Here is a 24,298-nt window from a genome sequence, read left to right on the forward strand (position 1 = left end):
AAGTCAAAGACCAATGAAGAAGTGGGTAACACTTGACTGAAGTCTACAGAGACCAAGTAAACATTTTCCGCTTTGTTATTTTTCATGATGAGTATCCTATGAGTTCTGTTATCATATTGTCTTTATGAAAACAATGTATATTCTCTTTGTATAGTGTTGTATACAGAAGTCTTGCAATCCCCATAGATAGTTGTACATAAAAGAAAGAACACATGAAATGGAAAAATAAACTTGAACAGAGATTTTGTTTACTAGTCCAGACAGTAAAAACTGAAGCTGGGATGAAGGAAAGCTGTTAAGATGTTAATTAGGAATGACTTTGCTCCATACTAGTGGAGCTCTGATCTTGACCAGAACTAGGTGATAGATAGAAAAGGATCTCACCGCACACACTAGTGGTTGCAATCCAATGCCGAAGGGGGCATTTACATGCCATTATCTTTTATGCACAGCTACTGTACAAGTTTGAAAATAAGTCATGTTTGGTACTTGATGTATATTCAGTCCACAATCTAGCAGCAACGCCGCTAACGACAGACATTGTACGTTTGCGTTCAAGATATCCAATATATTGTTGAGGACAATACCTCAGCTAAACATTCATCTCAACATCCTTTCTTCTATCACCCCATGCAAACGGACGTGGTGAGAAAAAATCCTTTAAAGAACGTGTCAATTCTGCCACTAAAGGCTGACGCGACGCTAATGCGCCCTCTGTGAATACCAAGCGGTGTTAATGAAGTCATTTGTCTGAGAGTTGCCGGGTCTCCCACCATTCCATTCCCCGACATTCATTAGTCAGTCGCTGCCTGAAAACGCCAACCTCCTTCAGAATCTAATCTGCATTAAAGCACATTTCCTGTCTTAAGGAACATAAGGCTACATCCTGGATGTGCTAGCTATATTTATCCATCCATCCCTGTGTCTTTTTTAATAAGGACTGATGAAACATAATGGATAATAAAGTGTAAAGGAAATTAATTTTATCGCATCTGTTGCTATGCTTGCAGTTTCAATGATGATGTGAATCTCTCTGCTGTAGTCTACTACACTGTAGCAGAGATGTCTGCAGAGCTGAATTTGAACCCTTCTTCTATTGTAAATACATTGAGAGATGGCCTCACCACAAAGATTTATTCAGAGCTTAACCTCTTAAGTCGACCCTCTACTTTTTTGAACATTCTGTTAAAAATCGCGCAACATTTCAGCGCCCTGCTACTCATGCCAGGAATATAGTATATGCATTTGCTTAGTCTGTGTGGATAGAAAACACTCAGACGTTTAAAAAACTGGTTAAATCACTGCTGTGGCTTTACCAGAACGGCATTTACATCGAAAAGCACAGGAAAAACTGATCACTGAAAATGGGAAAATATATCCATGCGCTACTTGAACCCATTGATAAAGGTGAACCACAATTAATTGACTGAGGTTGCAGTACCTACAGCTTCCACACGGTGTCTAGAGTCTTGTCATTTCCTTCGAGTTTTTCTTGGTCAGACATGCAGGACACCGTATCTCCTCCGGTCTAGGACCGGATATTTTCGTTGAGTTTCTAGCCGGACATTTTTCCAGACGGACAGCTAATGATCTTTACATCGCCTCCTGATGAATTTTATCGCTTATTAACGTTTACTAATACCTAAAGTTGTATTACAAACGTATTTCGAAGTGTTTTGTGAAAGTTTATCGTCGACTTTTTGAATTTAAAAAATGACGTTACGTTTTGAAACGATGTTTTTTCGTTTATCACACAGTCTACATATAACGATATCTAGGCTTTATATGGACCGATTTAATCGAAATAAAGACCCAAATAGTTTTTATGGGACATCTAGGAGTGCCAACAAAGAAGATGGTGAAAGGTAATGAATGTTTTCTATTTTATTGTGCGGTTTGTGTAACGCCGAAATGCTAATTATTTTGTTTACGTCCCCTGTGGGTCTTTTGGGGTGTTGCATGCTATCAGATAATAGCTTCTCATGCTTTCGCCGAAAACCATTTTAAAAATCTGACTTGTTGCCTGGATTCACAACGAGTGTAGCTTTAATTCGATACCCTGCATGTGTATTTTAATGAACTTTTGAGTTTTAACTAATACTATTAGCATTTAGCGTAGCGCATTTGCATTTCCAGAGCTCTAGTTGGGACGCAAGCGTCCCGAGTAGAAGCAACAGGTTAAAGACCTGGACAGACTGAGGCCCAATAGTAAACTTTCTCCTTTCACTGCAATGTTGGAGAGTCCTTGGTGTGAAGATGTGTTGTCGTGTGTAAACCAGTGACAAATGACTTTCTTCTTAGCAGATGTGACCCCCAAACCTCCCAAAACATTCCTCACCTGCACGACACTTACCGTTGACTGTGAGAGAAACCTCCTTCTCCCCGGCGCCGACTCGCGGGACCACGGCACGGCACACATATTTCCCAGCATCTTCCTGCCTCACAGCCTTGAGTGTCAGGATGTTCTCATTGCTTAGTACCTGCCACACGGAGGTTAAGGTTCACTGAATTAGCAGCAAGAGGTCACCTTCACATTTGAGGCAGCACATAGTAGCCCGGGCTCCTCTTAACGACTTTAAGGCCAACTCTCTTCTATTATTAAAATCCAATTTGGGACCAGGCTCATATGAGAGAGGGGCGGTTTTGATCTCCAGGCTCTGATGGTTGACGTATATGGAGTTGAGGAATGAGCCTGGCTGGCAGATCAATTGCATGCCCCTATGCTCACCTCAACACATCTCCAGCCAGGATTCAGGGAGCAGGGGCACTAACGAGCCTGAACCGCTAGCTTTCTCTGGATTTTTTGACTAATGAGACTTTGATTTTTTTTTATTTAAGCTCAAAGGGCACTGCTTGGTCACATGAATCCTGAATTACCTATAGTGTTAGATATTTTACGTTTTCAAATAGAATAATTAATGAAGTTACTGCTGTGGCCAGCATGATATGAGGGTGGTTATGGAAAATATATCACTATAAAGTAAATGACATTGAAAGCATTGGCTAACCTGATTGTTCCAATCTATAGTGTATTGCACCTAGTCAAAACATATACAATGAATGGTGAAAGACATTGAATATGGAAATACATACCACCCCAGAGCCCCTCTTCATCCAGACGATTGTGAGGGAGGGGTTTCCAGTCCAGGCACAGTTAAACACAGCATCAGACCCCAGATCCACCTGTAAGGACTGGGGCTCTGCAGCCATGCGTGGACCAACTGCCAGAACACAGAGAGCCACCCAGTCAGCATCTAGTCAATACACCACCAGCAGCACAACAGAATACTCTATTTACGGTCAGATACAGAATGTCTATAATCTAAATAGGATGCATAACGTTGGCTGGACATCACCACAGAAAGAGCAACACATTAGTAGCACTCACAGTAGACGTCGACGTTGCGGCTTATGTTGGTGCTGCCCAGGGGGTTGGTGACCTCACAGGAGACAGGCTCAGTGAAGAAGGAGTGGTCCACAATGACCTCATAAGTGTCCCCAGAGAACTCCTTGATCACGTTGCCTCCTTTGGCCCACCTGTAGTAAAGGGCAATACACAGAGAGTGAGAGCGAGAGAGAGGAGACCTTGCATGAGAGGGGTGATCTGATAAGAAACTGTTATTTGCAACTTGCTTTGACCTTAACTTTGACCTATGGTCGCCTGGTTAATGGTGGTCAGGAAATACTCTGCTGAGGGCACAGAATACCTGCAGTGGAAAGACCATTTGTACTAGCACCAGACCAGTATGAAGAATGGGTTGCCTCTGATTTATAATGTTTCAGTTCCGGTCATCAGTGAGGGAGGTTGGCATTTGTCTGAAGGATGGGAGGATAAGGGGAGAAGAGGGTGGGATAAAACATTAAGACAGTTTCTCTCCCTCCCTGTCAATGTCACATTGTTCTCTGAATAAATCATTCCCGTGCAGGCTGTCTGCTGGCTTCATCATGTTTTTGTGGCAGCCATTCATGCTGTGACGTCACAAGCATCTCAGTGACTGGGGGAGCAGACAGCACGTTCTTCATTACGACGAGCAGAGCAGAACAGAGCGCAGAGTGGCTTAGACAAACTAATCACAAAATGACAAATAGGTAGAGTCCCTCCTGACGGTGCCAGCTGATTTTTACTGTATGGTAGAGTCCCCCCATTGATGCCGGCAGACACGTACTGTATGGTAGAGTCCCCCCAATGATGCCGGCAGACACGTACTGTATGGTAGAGTCCCCCCTGACGATGCCGGCAGACACGTACTGTATGGTAGAGTCCCCCCTAATGATGCCGGCAGACACGTACCATATGGTAGAGTCCCCCCAATGATGCCGGCAGACACATACTGTATGGTAGAGTCCCCCCCAATGATGCCGGCTGACACGTACCGTATGGTAGAGTCCCCCCAATGATGCCGGCAGACACGTACCGTATGGTAGAGTCCCCCCAATGATGCCGGCAGACACGTACTGTATGGTAGAGTCCCCCCAATGATGCCGGCTGACACGGACCATATGGTAGAGTCCCCCTAAAGATGCCGGCTGACACGTACCGTATGGTAGAGTCCCCCAATGATGCCCGGCAGACACGTACTGTATGGTAGAGTCCCCCAATGATGCCGGCTGACACGTACCATATGGTAGAGTCCCCCAATGATGCCGGCAGACACGTACCGTATGGTAGAGTCCCCCAATGATGCCGGCAGACACGTACTGTATGGTAGAGTCCCCCCAATGATGCCGGCAGACACGTACTGTATGGTAGAGTCCCCCAATGATGCCGGTTGACACGTACCGTATGGTAGAGTCCCCCCAAAGATGCCGGCTGACACGTACCGTATGGTAGAGTCCCCCAATGATGCCAGCAGACACGTACTGTATGGTAGAGTCCCCCCCCAATGATGCCGGCTGACACGTACCATATGGTAGAGTCCCCCAATGATGCCGGCAGACACGTACCGTATGGTAGAGTCCCCCCTAAAGACGCCGGCTGACACGTACCGTATGGTAGAGTCCCCCCTAAAGATGCCGGCTGACACGTACCGTATGGTAGTGTCATGATGTTGCCCTCTTGGGTACAGCGATCACCATCCCCCTCTCTCTGCACCATCTCCCTCTCTCTCTCTTCCCCCTACACCAGGCTCTGTTAGGCAGGTCATAAATTCCTTGAGCAGTTCTCTCCTCATGGCCAGAGTATAAGAGAGAGTTTTCATAGAGAGAACAAAGGAACTTCTTCTTCCTCACAGAACTTGAGAACTAAACAATATTCATGTTCTGGAGAATGTATAAACGGTCGGTAAAGTTGCAAGCTGCGAACTGGTCCATTTTGTACAATTTTGTGAAACTCATGAGAGACAATACAGCCACATTACCATAACCCTGTCAATACAAGAGTCTCAGTTGTGAGGCTTGCATCTAATTGTTGTATAAAATGAATGAGTAAGATTAAACTATTTGTGAAATTATGAAATGTGATTTTAAACTGTTTAATGAAGGAAACTCCAATTCCCTTTGGAGTTTAACTAAATTATTAGCCCACCCCATGAATACAGATATTGATCTGGTGTCATGGGACAGCCGCATTCTGCTCTTCCGATTATAACCCCCACTTTGGGAATTTATCTTCAGACCAGCTTACCTCGATAACCACGAGAGGGCTAAGGTTTCAGACCAGTACCTCATCACAGAGGGAGTTAAGGTTTGAGTAGATTGCTGAATCTCTTAACCATACCACGTGGTTAAAGTCTGAAACTATCGATACCGACAGAAAAATAACAAATCTTTGATACTAATTACTAGTCTGCAGCTAGGAATTCGGTACCATTGAATGTGAAGACCGACAACCGCCGAAACAACATGCTGAATGTTAATCTGAACTATCTATTCTAACCACCACAGAGAGAGAGAGGGCGGACAAACTCTCCAACAGATGCAAACTTTCCAACAGAGATCACAACAACACACTGAGCGTAAATATATATATTGATTAAAATTATTCCCGAATGTGTGAGTGTTCATGTGCAAAGGATTAGCATTTCAATTGTTATAACTGTCAACTTTGTAGTGTCTTTTATCTCAGTCGACCCCCACTTCCCTTTTGTCCACCAAGCCGCAATACCGGTTTATCCCACTAGGGAAACTCCGCTATATTTTCCTTGTAACTATATCTACTGTTTGTTTGTTTTATGCATTCCTGTGATTATTCAGTTAGTAAATAAATTATTTAAGACAATTGATGTATGGATGATTCATAGTGAAGACTGGGTTCGTGCAGATAGCCAACAATTTACGACGTTTGGAATGAGACTAACGTGAGGTAAATTATAATTTAGTAGTTAGGAGAGTAATTGATCAGATATTAAAATATCTGAAAGTTATATTAGGAAAATTATAACTTTGTAATCTAAATATTTTCCTTGGTGCCTCGACTTCCTAGTTATTTACATTTACATGATTATTAAGTTAGTTTAATCACGTAATAATAATAATTACAGATCATTTATTTGATCAAAATAAGTCTTCAGTTTAATGATGCCAAAGACGCGACAGTAGAGTACCCACTGATGATGCCGGCTGACACATACTGTATGCACATAAAGGCACCTGATGTTAATCAATTGACACAGGATTGGGCAAAGTGTTGGAGGCATCTGTCAGAGGGATGTTTTCTCTCAACTGCTGGGTTAATACTTTTCTTATGTCATCACTTCTGTCTTGCTCAGCATGCCATACTGGATGGCTCCCTGTTGCTGTGGGAGACAGGGACCATTTATTAAAGTGAGCCAAGGCATGAGTGGATGTATGGGGCTTCTTCTCTGGAACATTTACAAGGTATTTTGGGACATACAACTCTATATTCTCCTAAACCTCTCACCTTACGCAGACAGAGATGTGTTTGCATGCTGATATGGGCGAAGATAACCTTTGAACTTCTAGCTGTCACAAAACATGGATCTATTTTCTCACCCAAGAGCACAGGGTGCACTGTGCAGTATTCCAGGGATCGGGAACTTGCAGTATTCCAGGGATAAGGGACTCATTTGTTATCCATGAGTGAAGCCTTGGTCTATGCTTGATAGGAGTAGTTTAATTTAAATGAGAATAGACCTCGTTCATTCAGCAAGTGAAGTGAAGCACCTTTCTAATTGGCTCCAGTTGATATTCTCTGCTGCACATTGTGCTGCCGAGGAGACTATGTTTCCACACTGTAGGAGCTAGTTTTTCACTGTGTGAAAAATGAAGCCGCTTAGAGCACTGTCAGCTTAATATGCACAGGGACACCTGTGTTTCCAAACATAAAAAAATGAAGGCAGATGGGTATGCTTGGCTCATCTGTCCCTTCCTTGTGTAATTGATCCAGGAGGAGAATGTGCTGGATTTGGGAAAAGGTATTATTACAGTTGCAGTAAGCTACACACAGCGTTCTGTAGGTATTGTCCCTCGAGAAAACAATTCTGTACACAAAATATATAATAAAAGATAATGATAATGACTATAATAATGATGATGGTTTCTAAATCTCACAACACACTGTCTATGAATATTAGATAAGAATTCACTAGACAATGTCAATAAATGTGCTGGTGATGACAGCGATCATCAATGCCCTCTGAATCTCAGTGTCGGATGATGAATGACTCTCCACAGGCTGTGACTGAGAGTGTATGGTCGCTAGAGTACTGGAGGAGTTACAGTGAGTGAAGCACAGAAGTTGTCCAGCAGGTCTCTCCCAATTGGATTGTGAGGCTGCAAGTGCTGGGAGGTCCACAATGCAGAGAGAGCAGAGACAGAATGCTAGTGACTGCAGGGAGTGTGAGGCTGCCAGGGCTGGGAGGTCCACAGTGCACAGAGAGCAGAGACAGAATGCTAGTGCCTGCAGGGAGTGTGAGAGATCCGCTGGTGTGCTGGTCCCCATCCAAGAGATTCTAAACATAGCCAGCTCTGCATCCATCAGACACCTGCATCTCCTCTGGGAGGGCAGAGTGGCCAGCGAGAACTTACTCAACAGCTCACTTACCACCGGGACATATTCAGGGATTTAGGTCAAACTATGAGGTGAAAGTCAGGTGTATGCCTCAGGGAGTGTGTGTGTGTGTGTGTGTGTGTGTGTGTGTGTGTGTGTGTGTGTGTGTGTGTGTGTGTGTGTGTGTGTGTGTGTGTGTGTGTGTGTGTGTGTAGCAATAGGAAAGAACAACCTTGTTCTCTCTCACTGATATGATTAAGGGGATAGCAATGGTAAACTGAATTAAATCAAATTAAACAGCTATCTATGTCATTAACATATAAAATATATTATTATTATCGGCATGGTTAAGTACACCACGGCACAGATTATGTTGCTCATTTGAATTTTCATAATTTTGAATATATCAAAATACTTATTTCAATGGAAAGTAGAGACTTTCATAACGATGCTTTGATCAAATCGCACCCTGATGTTTCTTGAATGAAATGTGTCTATGAAATTACACAGAAATGTCTCTTTGTTTGACATAATATGACAAAATGCCCTTATGTTCGAAGGGAGAACAAAAACATTGTCTATAGTTTCAAAACATTGTGAATGACACTTCAATATACTGTCTGCCATGAGGTAGGGGACATGAGCAGAGATGATGTGACTGTCAGTTTGGTGCTTTACAATTCAAATAAAACCAGGACGTCATTTCTTCTGTCAACGAAATCACAGCATGGTAGAACATCACTGCTAACCTCGCGTGATGTATTGTTGTCTCTACCTTTTTGCCCTTTGTCCTTTCGTCGGTGCCCAATAATGTTATACTATGTTTTGTGCTGCTGCCGCCATGTTGTGCTGATGCCATGTTGTTTTGCTACCATGGTGTGTTGTCATGTGTTGCTGCCTTTCTATGTTGTTGTCTTAGGTCTCTCTTTATGTAGTGTTGTGGTGTCTCTCTTGTCGTGATGTGTGTTTTGTCCTGTATTTTAATGTTTTATCCCAGCCCCTGTCCCCGCTGGAGGCCTCTTGCCTTTTGAAGGTAAGAAATATATATACAGTACCAGTCAAAAGTTTGGACACGCCTACTCATTCAAGGGTTTTTCTTTATTTTTACTATTTTCTACATTGTAGAATAATAGTAAAGACTTCAAAACCATGAAATAACACATATGGAATCATGCAGTAAGCAAAAAAGTGTTAGAAATATCTAAATATATTTTATATTTGAGATTCTTCAAAGTAGCCACCCTTTGCCTTGATGACAGCTTGGCACACTCTTGGCATTCTATCAACCAGCTTCATTAGATAGTCAACTGGAATGCATTTCAATTAACAGGTGTGCCTTGTTAAAAGTTAATTTGAGGAATTTCAATGCTTCTTCATGCGTTCCAGCTAATCAGTTGTGTTCTGACAAGGTAGGGGTGGTATACAGAAGATAGCCCTATTTGGTAAAATACCCAAATCCATATTATGGCAAGAACAGCTCAAATAAGAAAAGTAAAACAACAGTCCACCATTAATTTAAGACATGAAGCTCAGTCAATCCGGAAAATGTTAAGAACTTTGGATGTTTTTTCAAGTGCAGTCACAAAAACCATCAAGCACTATGATGAAGCTGGCTCTCATGAGGACCGCCACAGGAAAGGAAGACCGAGAGTTACCTCTGCTACAGAGGATAAGTTCATTAGAGTTACCAGACTCAGAAATTGCAGCCCAAATAAATGCTTCACAGAGTTGAAGTACAGACACTTCTCAACATCAACTGTTTAGAGGAGACTGCATGAATCAGGCCTTCATGGTTGAATTGCTGCAAAGAAACCACTACTAAAGGACACCAATAAAAATAAGAGACTTGCTTGGGCCAAGAAACACAAGCAATGGATATTAGACTGATGAAAATCTGACCTTTGGTCTGATGAGTCCACATTTGTGATTTATGGTTCCAACGGCCGTGTCTTTGTGAGACGCTGAGTAGGTGAACGGATGATCTCCGTGTGTGTGGTTCCCACCGTGAAGCATGGACGAGGAGGTGTGATGGTGTGTGTTTACTTTGCTGGTGACACTGTCTATGATTTATTTAGAATTCAAGGCACACTTAACCAGCATGGCTACCACAGCATTCTGCAGTGATACACCATCCCATCAGGTTTGCGCTTAGGAATTTCATTTGTTTTTCAACAGGACAATGAACCAACACACCTCCAGGCTGTGTTAAGGCTTTTTGACCAAGAAGGAGGGTGATGGAGTGCTGCATCAGATGACTTGGCCTCCACATTCACCCGACCTCAACCCAATTGAGATGGTTTGGGATGAGTTGTACCGCAGAGTGAAGAAAAAGCAGCCAACAAGTGCTAAGCATTTGTGGAAACTCATTCAAGACTGTTGGAAAAGCATTCCAGGTGAAGCTGGTTGAGAGATTGCTAAGTGTGCAAAGCTGTCATCAAGGCAAAGAGTGGCTACTTTGAAGAATATAAAATATATTTTGATTTGTTTAACACTTTTTTGTTTACTACATGATTCCGTATGTATTATTTCATAGTTTTGATGTCTTCACTATTATTCTAAAATGTAGAAAATAGTAAAAATCTAGAAAAACTCTTGAATTAGTTGGTGTGTCCAATCTTTTGACTGGTACTGTATGTATATTTTTAAAACATTACTGGCATTAGTGGCATGGCACCAGTCAAGATAGTGTGTACAGCCAAAGTGTTTATGCCAGCAGTGCAGACAAGATGGATTTCATTTGCTTTGCCTGTTGCTTTGTTGTTTTTTTCTCTCTCGTTGTCCTCCTCGTCGACTGGATGCACTGGGTGGCACAAAGCCAGTCACAGGGGAAAACAAACAGTGGCGGTGCCCACAGACAACTTGACGGAAAATGCCATGATGTAAAACTTCTTCATTAGCTGCCTCAGAGACACAGACTAGGAAAAGATAGATGACAGAACTGACAACAAAAAAATCATGAAACGAGCAACAACATCATAATTGTTAAACTGGGGGGAGAATTGGTGATGGTGTTTGCTGGGTGTGGAGAGGGATGTGTTTGTTGTCGCGTGGTAGAATGCGCAGACAAGGGACCTGAAACTCCTCTTCTGTCGTGTCCCTCTCTGGAGCTCCTCTGCTTTGAGTAGTGAAAAAAAGATTTGTATATTTATCACCACGGTGTTGAATATGATGTATTTTGATTGCCTCTTCTGCTTCCATTAGGTAATGAAGATTCCATAACAGCTCTATTGTTTTACGAGTCCTCTATTCACACCAACACAGTCAGATCAAAACACAAACTTTCTTCCAACAGTATTTCCCTCCATATCTAGAATATGCGGATTCGCCAGAAAATATTAACATCCGGTTTTCAGAGATACAGTATTTTAAACCTAACTTCCATTTCCCTGAAAAATATAAATGGGAACTCCGCTCAGGCGTCTTTCTATGCCTGCTACGTTAGGTCACTCCCTATACTCTACTCAGCACTATCCCTGAGACACATGTTCTCCCCCCAGGAGTAGAGTTCTGGCTCTGCCTGAGATATATCTGTCTCAGGGTTAGTGCTCTCCATTCGCTTTTGTAAGCAAGATTCCTAGACCGGCCAATCACAGCAGATCATGGAGAATAGAAATCACCATGTCATTGACTCCTCCTCTGCTACCTTGGCTCTGTCTGTGTGTGAAGTGCTTATTGAAGTGGAGAATGGGATGGCAGAGTGGCGGGCTGGGGAGATTGGCAGAGAGGCCATCACTCTAAGGCCTGCCCTGTCCTTGTTCCATATCTGATCTCCAGAGACAGGGTGTATTAGAGCTGACTAACGGTCACACACCGCTAGCTCCCTGCTCTGCACTGTTGTAACTCTCTCCGGGGGACAAGGGGGAGTTCTCCTCAGTCAACTCCCCAGTAGAGAGCTCTCCCTGGGAGACAGAAACAGTCCAACACTCCCCCATGTGGACTGAAGCAGACTGGAGATAAAAACATGAGAACATCATGAGAACATGTGCTAAAATTAATCAGAAATGAATCTGCACTGTTGCATATTAGAAAAAGGTTATATATTTCACAGTCCTCCGAACAGAAGTGAAGTGTGGGTTCAGATGCAAATTGACTCAACTCAAAGTGGTATTGGATCCTAACACTAGTGAAATCCTTCTAGAGAGTGCCTATTTCAGCCTGAAGTTCTACCCCTCTCCTTCTTTCAATCCATTCTCCCATGGTTTTCCATGCCAAAGGAAAAGTCGTCTCAATGAAGACATGATCCGGGTCCCACTACAATAGAGACTGATTTCCACAGTGATGGTAGCAGAAGACCTGCCTTTGGTGTATAGCTGTACAGTCTAACACAAGTCTTGTTTGCTTTGATAGCTGTTTTTTTAAAGGGCAGAATCCATCAAAGGAATGTCTCTGTTTTGCCACCTGTGAGTGTGTTGTAGATCCATTTCATTTCCCAATACAACTTCATACTCAGTGTCGGCCAGGTAATTCCCTTCGCTATTGATTTTGTTCCACTTATTCTTCCCTTGGTTTTAAAACCCACACAGAAAAGCATGTCTTGACAAATCACCTTGGCATTACACCTCTTCAAGGACTAAGTGAGATTTCATGAGAGTAAATAACTTCTATCTCATGTTTCTTGTGAGAATTGAAAAACTCAGTGCTCCAAATCAAGTCTCTTAATGTGTGCTTGCAGTTGTCAGGCAGAATTCAAAAAGTGTTGCGAAATAGAGAATAAGACATGGGTTCAGTGTAGGTTCAGAAGATCAACCCACTCCTTCCACACAAATGTCCACTAGCCCTCCTTCAGTACTCTAACTCACATGTCGCCCTTTTAACATGAGACCTTGTAACCTTGACAACCTCATCAGATACAACACAATACCAGCTGTTCTCCCACTCCGTGTAGTGTATCTATCTTCCGGGTATATAGACAACATATCTCAAAACAAAAGCCATGTAAGTCAATGCATTCATTAGCCTCTAAGTACATGACTGGGAAGTCATTTCAACAGACATTTGTCATTAGATTTTCCTCGGTATAGCTATATAATATTTTCCAAATCGACGAGAGATTTAATAGTGTCATGGCATCATAAGAATTCTCTGACAGTGATTAATACCATCAACATTGAAGTGTTGCTATAAGCAACATCTATCAGAGAGGACCTTTGTATATCATATGAAGTTTGTTTCAGTGTTTTTCTTTCTCATTATGGGGTATTGCATAATGCAGGATGTCTGGCCCACAAATCATTTGCTATGATACATTTCTCATTTAGAGACTACTAATGGAGTTTAGAGTAAAATTCCCAGACAGCATGTTCAGTCTTCTCAAGGAACCAAGTTCAGAGTGAAAATAATCTGATACAGACAATCATAAGAGAGGGGTGGAGACAGACAGACAGACAGACATTTTATGTGCATGTACAGTATAAGTAGAGTTGAAATCAGAAGTTTACATACACTTAGGTTGGAGTCATTAAAACTTGTTTTACAACCACTCCACAAATTTCTTGTTAACAAACTATAGTTTTGGCAAGTCGGTTAGGACATCTACTTTGCGCATGACACAAGTATTTTTCCAACAATTGTTTACAGACAGATTATTACAGTTATAACTCACTGTATCACAATTTCAGTGTGTCAGAAGTTTACATACACTAAATTGACTGTGCCTTTAAACAGCTTGGAAAATTCCAGAAAATGATGTCATGGCTTTAGAAGCTTCTGATTCATCCTTGGGAGCAATTTCCATACATTTGAAGGTACCACGTTCATCTGTACAAACAATAGTACGCAAGTATAAACACATTTGAACCACGTAGCCATCATACCACTCAGGAAGGAGACGCGTTCTGTCTACTTGAGATGAACGTACTTTGGTGCGAAAAGTGCAAATCAATCCCAGAACAACAGCATAGGACCTTGTGAAGATGCTGGAGGAAACATGTACAAAAGTATCTATATCCACAGTTTAACGAGTCCTATATAGACATAACCTGACAACAAAGTCAAGGTATTGCAGTGGCCATCACAAAGCCCTGACCTCAACCCTATAGAAAATTTGTGGGCAGAACTGAAAAAGCATGTGCGAGCAGGGAGGCCTACAAACCTGACTCAGTTACACCAGCTCTGTCAGGAGGAATGGGCCAACATTCACCCAAAATATTGTGGGAAGCTTGTGGAAGGCTACCCAAAATGTTTGACCCAAGTTAAACGATTTTAGGACAATACACTCAGTTAGTATTTGGTATCATGTAAACTTCTGACCCACTGAGAATGTGAGGAAAGAAATAAAAGCTGAAATAATTCATTATCTCTACTATTATTCTGACATTTCACATTCTTAAAAAATAAAGTGGTGATCCTAACTGACCTAAAACAGGGAATTATTTCTAGGAATTGTCAGGAATTGTGAAAAACTGAGTTGAAATGTACTTGGCTACGGTGTATGTAAACTTCCGACTTCAACTGTTGGTCATCTTACCTGTACAGTGTGACGGGTGGGTTAGCCTTGGCTGAGCAGTGGAACAGGACCAGGGTTCCTTCCAGAATGGGCTGAGGCTCCACTGACAGATTGACAAGTGGCAAATCTGAATGGACACACACCAGAGACAGACAACCAATTAGAAAAGACCCCCGTAACAGCCTTACAGTAATCTAGGGCGGTTGCAGAAACGTCCTTGCCATTTTAATATAACATAGACCAGCATATTTCCCTTACAGTAATTTGTGTTGTGATATATTTTCACAGGTGCGGAAATACACTACCTATACTTATTTTTTTCTTCATTAGAGACATTAAATAGCAGAAAAACACATGAAATCAAAGCAAATAGTGCAACTCTTGATAATGAGTTTTTCAGTAATTGGCGATTTGAAAAAATAGGATTAATAGAAACAGTGATTTGCCTGCTAAACACTCCATTTTAATTGCAAAAATGAATAAACACTGAGACACAATTAAAACTGCTCTTAAAATAGCAAACACATAGATTATGTTAATTCAATAAACAGCAAGTAAATGTATCTAAATGACAAAGGTATAGCATTCTTTTTGAATATACGTTTTAATCGCTTTTCATTTCTGAAGGCAAATGGTTAATCCTCCACTTTGGTCCTCCTTTATGTTCAGATTAAACATTTCAAATGAGGCAAGCTATTTCTCAATGACGTCCAGCATTGATAAAAGGGCCATTGGTATAGCCTGTAAAGTATGTAAAGGGTTTGGAGGGACAAAAAGCCTCATCAAACACTGGCAGTCTGAGTGATTAAAAAAACAATGGTGTTTCAGTATAAGCCTCATCACTGAACGTCATGGGGAGACTCAACGGTTGTCTGATATCACTAACGGAACACGGCAGCAACGAACATAGCCCCTCTTGCATTTCTCTATGTCCGCTGCTTCAATCCAAATGGACTACTGCCTTTTAACGTCTACTGTGGCAACTGTCCAAGCCGTTTCCATATCTATCTTATGTAGATTGCTTTTAATTCAATCAAGTCCTTGATTCAACTTTGCTTGATGAAATCTAACTCTGCTGGGAAAGGGGGTGGCATGGAAGCTAGAGGGAAGCTTTCTATGAGTGCATATCCATAAATTATATGACTAATCATATCTACATACAGTGGGTTTCAAAATGATTGACACCCTTGATAAAGATGAGCAATAATGACTGTATAAAATAAAGAATTCATAATACGGAGTTCTATTGTTTGACAATAAAAGCGGGAAATTATATTATTTTATACAAAGAATTGCTCAGAGAAAGAGATTTTGTTTAACAAGGGATATTTTTTTTCTCAAAAAGGTAGAGGTCAAATTTATTGACACCCCTAAGGAGTTTAGTATTTGGTCCCATGTTCATACTGTAGCATACTTTGTGCCCAATAGAAAATGAATGTTATAAGGTATTGTGTCATTTTGGAGAGACTTTTATTGTAAATAAGAATAGAATGTTTCTAAACACTTCTACATTAATGTGGATGCTACCATGACTACAGATAATCCTGAATTAATTGTGAAAAATTATGAGTGAGGAAGTTATTGAGGGTCAAAGAACACACCCCCAAAGCATGCCAACATGATCTTTGACCTTGTGTAACTTTCTCACTCACCATCATTCACGATACATGAAGTAAACTTTTGACTACTTTATTTAAAAAACAAAATCTGCAGAATTATGATTGCAGTTGCCACGGCATGATGTTGTTTCCAATGATACGTTTGGCTTGACCCTACAGCCTACAGACGAATACATGAATGAGGAATGATAGAAATGTGTAGCGAGATGTTACAACATCATTATTTCAAACTGGAAAGGTCCAAAGACTCTCCAGACCTTAGACCTCCCTAGCTTTAAACTTTGAAGAAGTAGAATAATTACACATCTGTCGTTATGTCATTTGGAGAGCCTTAGGCACATCAGAAAATTAGCAGAAATGGCAGTTGATATATCATGGAGAAAAATAGGGAGATCCCAGGGGTTAGAGTGGGTTTGGTGCAGGTGCAGCAAACATCTATTTGGATGGTGTCCTGTCTCCATGTGCAATTACACTAATGTAGCATCCAGGGGCCCAGTTGTTTGGATTCAGCGGTTACAGTGTCACAGCCACTAGCAGAGAGAACACTTAGATTGCTGTTGCTCAGCCCAATCCTCCCAATGTTGTAAGAAGAAGATTACATTTCAGTCATTTAGAAGACACTCTTATCCTGAGCAATTTACAGTAGTGAGTGCCTGCTTTTCCTTACTGGTCCCCCATGGGAATCAAACCCACAACCCTGACATTGCAAGTGTCATGCTCTACCAACTGAGCAACACAGGACCTTGATGTGTGTGTGTGTGTGTGTGTGTGTGTGTGTGTGTGTGTGTGTGTGTGTGTGTGTGTGTGTGTGTGTGTGTTTCCGTGTGTGTGTGTGTGTGTGTTCTTGAGCGCAAGTGTGCATACATCCCTCTGTGTGTGTGTGTGTGTGTGTGTGTGTGTGTGTGTGTGTGTGTGTGTGTGTGTGTATGGAGGGGAAATACACTGTGCAGCTGCTCTATGCAAGCTCAGCTGCCACTGCACCCCAGAGGGAGGGTGGTCCAGGTGCCATGCTTACCCCTCATCTGCTCCCTTGACTTTTTGGGACACTATGCCCCCTTACAAACACACAACAACCCGCACACCCGTGCCAGGTCTCCTGCAGGCCAATGGAGGTAGGAACAACATGCTGGATCCTGGAAGACCAGCTAATTAAGAGGACAAATTGGCAGGCAGAGGGAACTGCAGAGAGGCAGAATGGCAGATGTAGAGGTGGTGGCAGTCTACCCTGCTACTTTGCTTTGTGGTGGGAGCTTTTCCATGGGCCTACAACCTTGCCAACATTATCCTTATAGCATGCTTGGACTCTGTAATACCAAACTAAAAATGTTCAGCTGCTAGTAAGGTCTGAGGGCATCTTGGCCCAATGCTGTCTATTTTATTACTGATTGGTAGTTCTTTCAAGTCAATCATCCTGTGAAGACTGACCCTCCCTGAATGAGAGAATCACCCGACTGTCTCTTGCTTATGAGACGTTGAGGCATAATGCCATTATGTCTTTTGTAAGTGAATAAGATGAGTGACTTGGCTCTTCTGCTTGGATAGCTCTGTCCTTGGAGAACAGGGGGAAGGGAGTGACGGCCGCCAAAACACCCGATGAGAGGGACTCTGGGATGGGATCTCTGGATGCCAATTTGTCGCCCCCTGACCCTCATGCAGACAGACACAGCCACTTAATAAAGAAGTCTGTTTGTCACTTTGATGTATAAATGCATGAGTGGGAGTGAGCTCATTTGAGGCTTCATGCGACAGGCCCATCAAAATGAAGGGCCGCTAAGTTAGATTCATCGTGAGAGTGAAATGGAGATGGTGGGAGGGGAGCTGGGAATAGCAGCGCTGGTAATGATGGCAGTGGTGGTGACAACAACAGCATGGCTAAAAAAAGAGGAAGACAGTGTAGTTTGCTGACAGCTTTTGATCGGAAGTTCAAAGAAAGGAGCAGATGGCGTTTTTGAACAATCAGCCAACTTCTCTAGATTTCCCAGAGATGGTGCCAACGTAAATTGCTTTCTTCCCTTTCTTAAAGCTCAATTTCAACTCTCTTTGGGTGCACAGCTGTTCCTCCATGAGGATAAGCCTCCAGGAGCAACGGCTGGTTCTGATGGGGAGTCTGTTTATTCACAACTAGGGCAGTGGCATATCCCTAGCAATACGGATATTGATGCAGCTTGCTGGTTGACCCAGTGTATTACTGGAGGCGGGCACACAAGGGCAGACAACTGCAGGTTCACGGCTTGACTAACACACAAAGCCAACACCATGCATTTATTTATGCACTCACACAATGCAGGCATATGTTTTGCCATTCTGACTGTAGGCCATATGTTTGGGCTTTTTACATTTTCAAGTATACCTGGAAGGTTCAACAGTAGATCCGACACATGGTTTACTTTCAAAAGTTTGAAGAGAAAACAGTTGAGGCTGGTGGGCATAGCTTAGTTGAGTGATGGTACAGATGCTACTGATTTCCATTCAAAACCTTACATGAAAGTAACAATACAATTAATCCAGATTGAGCCACTGCTCCCAATTGTATTCCTTATGATAAAATCATTACACCTCTGGCATACTCGAACTAGTGGGCAAAACTAATTCCAACCCATGTTTCCCTCTCTTTTTTCCAGATCAATTTGTCATTATGTGCTCGATTAGGCAACGAGAGCATGAAGAGGAGCTGGGTAACAAACACAAATCCTCCCCCACCACACATCTGCATGTTTTCTATTGATTAGTCTCAACAAATGGCATTACCTTGCCGTTGCTCGACTTATTTGCAATGCAAACGCATTAGCCTTAACCCTCACCCCGCCCCTTGTGTGTGGGATGCCGTTCACACATGTTGGACGCAGCTCAACAGACAGATAAACACATAGCCAGCCAGGCTGAAGATATTATCATGAGGCTCGCTATGTGGTGTCTTTGGTTCAGAGTTGGAGGATGTGATTTTCAGGATTTGCCCTACCCTAAAAAAGTCTACAGAGCACAATATAAAGAATGCCCAAAGTCATGGTGTAGTTAAGAGAGAACCATGGGCTAACTCTCTGCTATCAAATAATTACAGTGAGCTAATGTACTCACTCACACAACTAAAGTCTGCACTCTGTCCATGGTCCTGAACTCACCCTGCCTCCTGTCTCCTGCATGTTTAGATACTAATATGCTTACCCTCCAGGTCAGATAACTCTGTATGAACTTGTGTTGAGCTGAAAATGCTGAGGCCAATGTAATTCACAAGCACATTAAAGTGATAAAGGAAATAAAGGCCCAAAAATGTATTGGATTTGACACAGGCTTACGCTGTGCAGTAAAGTTTTGGTGTAATGTTTAGATTACTCAAAATTAGACTGAGAGAGTCAAGGCTTTTAAATGGGAAAGGTGACCAAAATAAAAGTTATCCACAGAGTTAAAACTATGAAAACATGTATTACTTTTGTTGTAGCTGACATTATCACATAGATCCAATTAATCAAATTTAAATGAAGGGAACAGAGACAATCACTAAAATTAATACGTGGAGACACACGCACCAAAGTGCTCACATACATCCTTCTTCTCTTTCTCAATAGCATTTAAACATAGAGAAACATTTCCTCTCCTTCTCAATAGCATTTACACATAGATAAACATTTTCTCTCTTTCTGAGTAGCATTTGAAGATAGAGCAAAATGTCTTCTCTTTCTCAATAGCATTTGAACATACAGTAGAGAAACATTTCCTCTCTTTCTCAAAAGCATTTAAACAAAAAGACACATGTCCTGTCTTTCTCAATAGCATTTAAACATAAAGAAACATTTCCTCTCCTTCTCAATAGCATTTACACACAAAAAAACATTTCCTCTCTTTCTCAATAGCATTTTAACATAGAGAAACATTTCCTCTGTTGTCAGTACTTAGGCTACCGTGGTACTGAAGACAATCTTTCTCTCTCTCTTTATTTTGCTCTCTGTTTATTTCCCGTCTCTGAAACACACACACAGACACATGCCTTCATGACCGTAAAATATTACTCTGTATCTGTGACAGAAGATCACTATCAAACCTCTCCACCATGATCCTCTCTTCTCCTCTCCCATTGTAACTGGCCTCCATTGAAATTGATAAATAAATCAAAAGCACAACCTAAATTAGATTTATGTGTATTAGGTAGTTGTTGTGGAATTGTTAGACTACATTAGTTATTGCTGCACTGTCGTAACTAGAAGCACAAGCATTTCACTACACTTGCAGTAACATCTACTAACCATGTGTATGTGACCAATACAATTTGATTTGATTTGATAAATACTCAGCGTTCCAGAGAGAATTCCATGCAGGGGGAGCAGACTAACTAAAATAGGACATGGTGTGTGGATGTGTAGTTGCTTCACCAGCACCTCAAAGACTATGTACTGTATCTAGCCTTCATGAAAGCCTAGTCAGGACTAATAGCCTTCATTCCCCTGGAACTGGCATCGATCCTGCCAGCCTTTGTTGGAGGGACCTGGGAACACTTGTTCACCAGTCATAACATATGAGATACAACACACAAAGGCAACAAGCATAGATTTTTTTCTTAGTACTTGACATGGACTACACAAATGGCTGTAATGTACGTTATTCCACACTTTTCATCTTGAGTTTGTTTCAGTAACACAGCAATTGTACTATTAAGTTAGCCATTCAGGCCTAAATGTTGTGTGTGGTCCAATGGAATATTTGCTTTGAGGAGAGTTTAAAGCAACCCTCAAGAGTTGAAGGGAACATGGTCATGTATGCTCTTAGCTTAGCCTTGATCTGGTGGTAGTGGGTGGGGGCCAAAAAATAATAATTTGGAATTTGCATCCTCCTGCAAAATGGCTTGACTTAGTCTTACATTTCTGTGTGTCTAATTCGGTGTGAAAGTTATTTATTTAGGTCCTTTCTCCACTATTTCACTCCCCCTGGTACCTCCCTGTCCTGTGAGCAGACAGCTGTCTCTCATCAATATTTACTGCCCCCTGTCCTACACACTGCACCCCTGTAGAGAGGTGAACAGGACCTCTGTGGTGGCTACTCTGTCAACGGGAGGTTTGGGGGGAAAGAGGGTGCATGTCTACCTCTCTCTCCCTAGCCAATCGCTCCATCATTTATTCATTCAACACCCGTTTTCTATTGTAGCAATTGAAAACGTGATGGATAACTCTCTTTGCACACTTCCTCTATTAGAAAAGTATTTGTCTGTATTCACACTCAAGTGGTCTTCAGGCTGTCTTTAAATGCTCATTGGAATCTAATTCTATAAGCTCTAGCAAGTGTTTAAACTTTCACCATCCACCTCGTAATATGTATTTCATTGCACACAAGCTTTGTATTCATCGTTCTCATTTTCCTCTGAATGATATTTTCAACAGTGTATTTTGAGCGTTTCATATCCAGTCGCCGAGGCATGAACCCAATAATCAAATGAGTCAGCATCGGAAGTTATTCAATTGCACCAATGACTCAAACATAAATTAAAGTGCCTTTTATTTCTTGTGTGGCTTAATTAGTGTGAATCTCAGCGTGAGCACCGGAGACAGAGGTGAGGAACACCAGCCCCGCTACCTGTCCACATGCCAAGAGTGGAGGTGGAGGTGGAGAGTGGCAGAAGGTGAGTGAGAGGCCTGGGGTAACACAAAAGGTGAGTGGGACGCAACATGACGCTAGTCAATATCCTCTTGCTCACACTCATTTGTTCTTCACCCTGTGAAAAGCTGTAGTCGAAGCCCCAGTTTTGCAAGTTGCAAAGATCGTTTTCCGGGATTATTTGTTAGCAACTACTCTTCCCATTGTTAAGCCTTGCGTCAAGACGTCAGGAACCCCATTTGGAGCGAGGAGGGAAGAGACATCGTAACACAGCTCCTCACTTCTCTCCGTTTCACGCAATCACACCACACTTCCTCTCACTTTGCATGACAAAAACATTAGAACAAACTGCGAGGGATGCAAACACCAACAACTGTTAATCATTTGTATACCGGCGCCTCCATTCGCCTGCATGCTGGCATTGAGCCGGAATGCGCCTCTCGTGGCATACATAATGAAAAGAATGGAGCCGTCACTTGTAATGGATCTCTAAATAGCATTTTCTGCTTTATTAGTCTTACTTAATGGTGTTGAAGGGGGCTGATGCGAAATCCCTTTGTTCAGAATCAAACTCGTACTGTGAATAGTTCTTGATCGAAAAAGATTCTCTGACAATTGAAGCTCAATGTGTTTTACACGCTGGGCTTACTTTTCCTATTTTGGAGAGGAATTGTGCATGCTCTCGTAAAGATTTATAGCATAGGAGAGGAAATAAAAGAGCCAGGGATATGTGCACAATGCCGCGGAAAGATTTGGAGCAAAGAAAAAATCCCATTCACTTAAGACAGACGGGTCTAGTGATATTTCATCGCTGGAAACAACAAGGTGATCTCATACCAACCCACACAACAAATGCAAACCCAAAACCAATTAAGCATATGCATCAGAGCTTATTCCAATGAATCTAGATGTTTATAACTGCAACTGTCAAAATGGCCTCTTTGTGCTCAAAATACCTCTTTCAAGTAGAAATGGTAAACATAAAGAAACTTATTATCCATCGAGTCAGGGGCTGATACTGTGGTGGGAAATACCCTGGGGCACACTAACGTTTTGTCAGGGACCAGATTATAGGCCTTTAGAGGAGGGGAAACTCACGCTGGATGTCGATGTTGACGCTGGTCTCTTTGCCGTTGGGCACAGCCTTGTTAGATGCTCGACAGATGATCTGCTGGCCTGTCTCGATGTTGGATGCAGACAGGTAGAGGGTGCTAACCGTACTCTCCCTCCTTCCATCACGAAGCAGTGTCTGAGAGGAAAAGAGAAAAGGAAAGAGTTTAGAGTTCACTGATGACGTGGTAGTGGAGAGAGTGGAACATTCTGAATAAAACCATAAATCTAAACTCAAGGCCTGGTACGCAAATGCAGCAATTCACCTGAATGCCCTGGATGCCCCTGTGGACAACACAGACAAGTAAACCCCTGGCAAGCTCAAGCCTGTAGTCTTGCTCTAAGGCTGATTGATCCGAGAAAAGAAATCTGTTTTTGACCCTCTTTTGTGTGACTGGAGAGTTGTGCTCTGGCGCATGGCTTGTCATACACCACAAAGGAAATCAATTCTCTTTTCAGTGCTCATCCTCTGAGCTGCAGCCCTGCTCGCATTGTGAGAGCCATCTGGCTGCCCGGTACAATTCTGCCTTGCCTGGTGCTCAGGGAGGACTGTGGGTACCCTATAACCACCATGCCACAGTGCACGCTCACCCACCAGAACAAATTGGCCATGCCAGGGGCACTGTGTGGCCAACCACAAAGCCAAGACTGATACTGCTTCAAATAATACTCTGTTGGTGCTCTATACAAAGATACTGTCCATTACACAACCCCTGGGTTAGCTTTACAAATAAACTACTGGGATTCACAGTAGAATCTCTTCCAATATCATATTATTTTCTTGGCTCTGCCGGTTCCACACTATGATATGAGCAAAGAAATCGGTTTTATTTTCACTTATAGAGGTCCAGCTATAGAGGACATGTCAGGCAAAGGCCAAGTTAGGACATGTTGCTCTTCATTATATAAACTCCTTTGATGCTTTGTGTGCGTGCGTGTGTGTGTGTGTGTGTCCCACTATAACCGCAAAACAAAATGCTCCTCTGCAATTTTTCTACAGTTTATTCACAATTGAATTACTCAACTCACAAACAAATAGGTTGTGATGAACCCCTTTATTTACAGCAGCACTATGAGGAGCTCTGATGAGAACTTCCTTTGAGGATGTACTTTATGTACTTTTCAAACCAAGGTTATGACTCACGTGGGAGGAAAGTTGACAGCTACCCTCTGAAACAGGCTCTCCACAATTCCGTGTATATAATAATCTCTGTAAGTTCGCCAAAGGTGACAATATATATATTTAACAGCAATAATCCTTAGATATTAAGGCATGTCACAATGAAAGTTATTGACAGGTTGCCGCATAATAGCAGAAACCCAGCTAGATATGCCACACACTGACTGCATATTAAAGTGTTATGGAACCTAGCATTATATTAGTTTGGAGGTTTTTACATACAGTACATGTATGCCTTTTCACCATCTTCATAAGTCTTCTTAAGAAATACAGGAAACTACCAAAATGTCTTAAATGGGCGTTGGGCCACCACGAGCCAGAACAGCTTCCTTGCACCTTGGCATGGATTCTACAAGCGTCTGGAACTCTATTGGAGGGATACAACACCATTCTTCTACAAGAAATTCCATCAATTG

General features: G+C 42.2%; 1 protein-coding gene across 1 annotated transcript in view; it reads right to left on the reverse strand.

Annotated features, from left to right (window-relative positions):
- Window positions 1-24,298, reverse strand: part of kirrel3b (kirre like nephrin family adhesion molecule 3b) — a 212,673-nt gene that overhangs the window by 17,176 nt on the left and 171,199 nt on the right. The window contains exons 5-9 of the mRNA XM_029681287.2: window positions 22,691-22,841; window positions 14,415-14,520; window positions 3,389-3,537; window positions 3,094-3,221; window positions 2,354-2,480 (exon numbers count right to left, since the gene is read on the reverse strand). Of these exons, the coding sequence (XP_029537147.2) occupies window positions 2,354-2,480; window positions 3,094-3,221; window positions 3,389-3,537; window positions 14,415-14,520; window positions 22,691-22,841 (661 nt within the window). The remainder of the gene's footprint in view (window positions 1-2,353; window positions 2,481-3,093; window positions 3,222-3,388; window positions 3,538-14,414; window positions 14,521-22,690; window positions 22,842-24,298) is intronic.

This window comes from Oncorhynchus nerka, linkage group LG14 (assembly GCF_034236695.1).
Source record: "Oncorhynchus nerka isolate Pitt River linkage group LG14, Oner_Uvic_2.0, whole genome shotgun sequence".
Classification (NCBI taxonomy): domain Eukaryota; kingdom Metazoa; phylum Chordata; class Actinopteri; order Salmoniformes; family Salmonidae; genus Oncorhynchus; species Oncorhynchus nerka.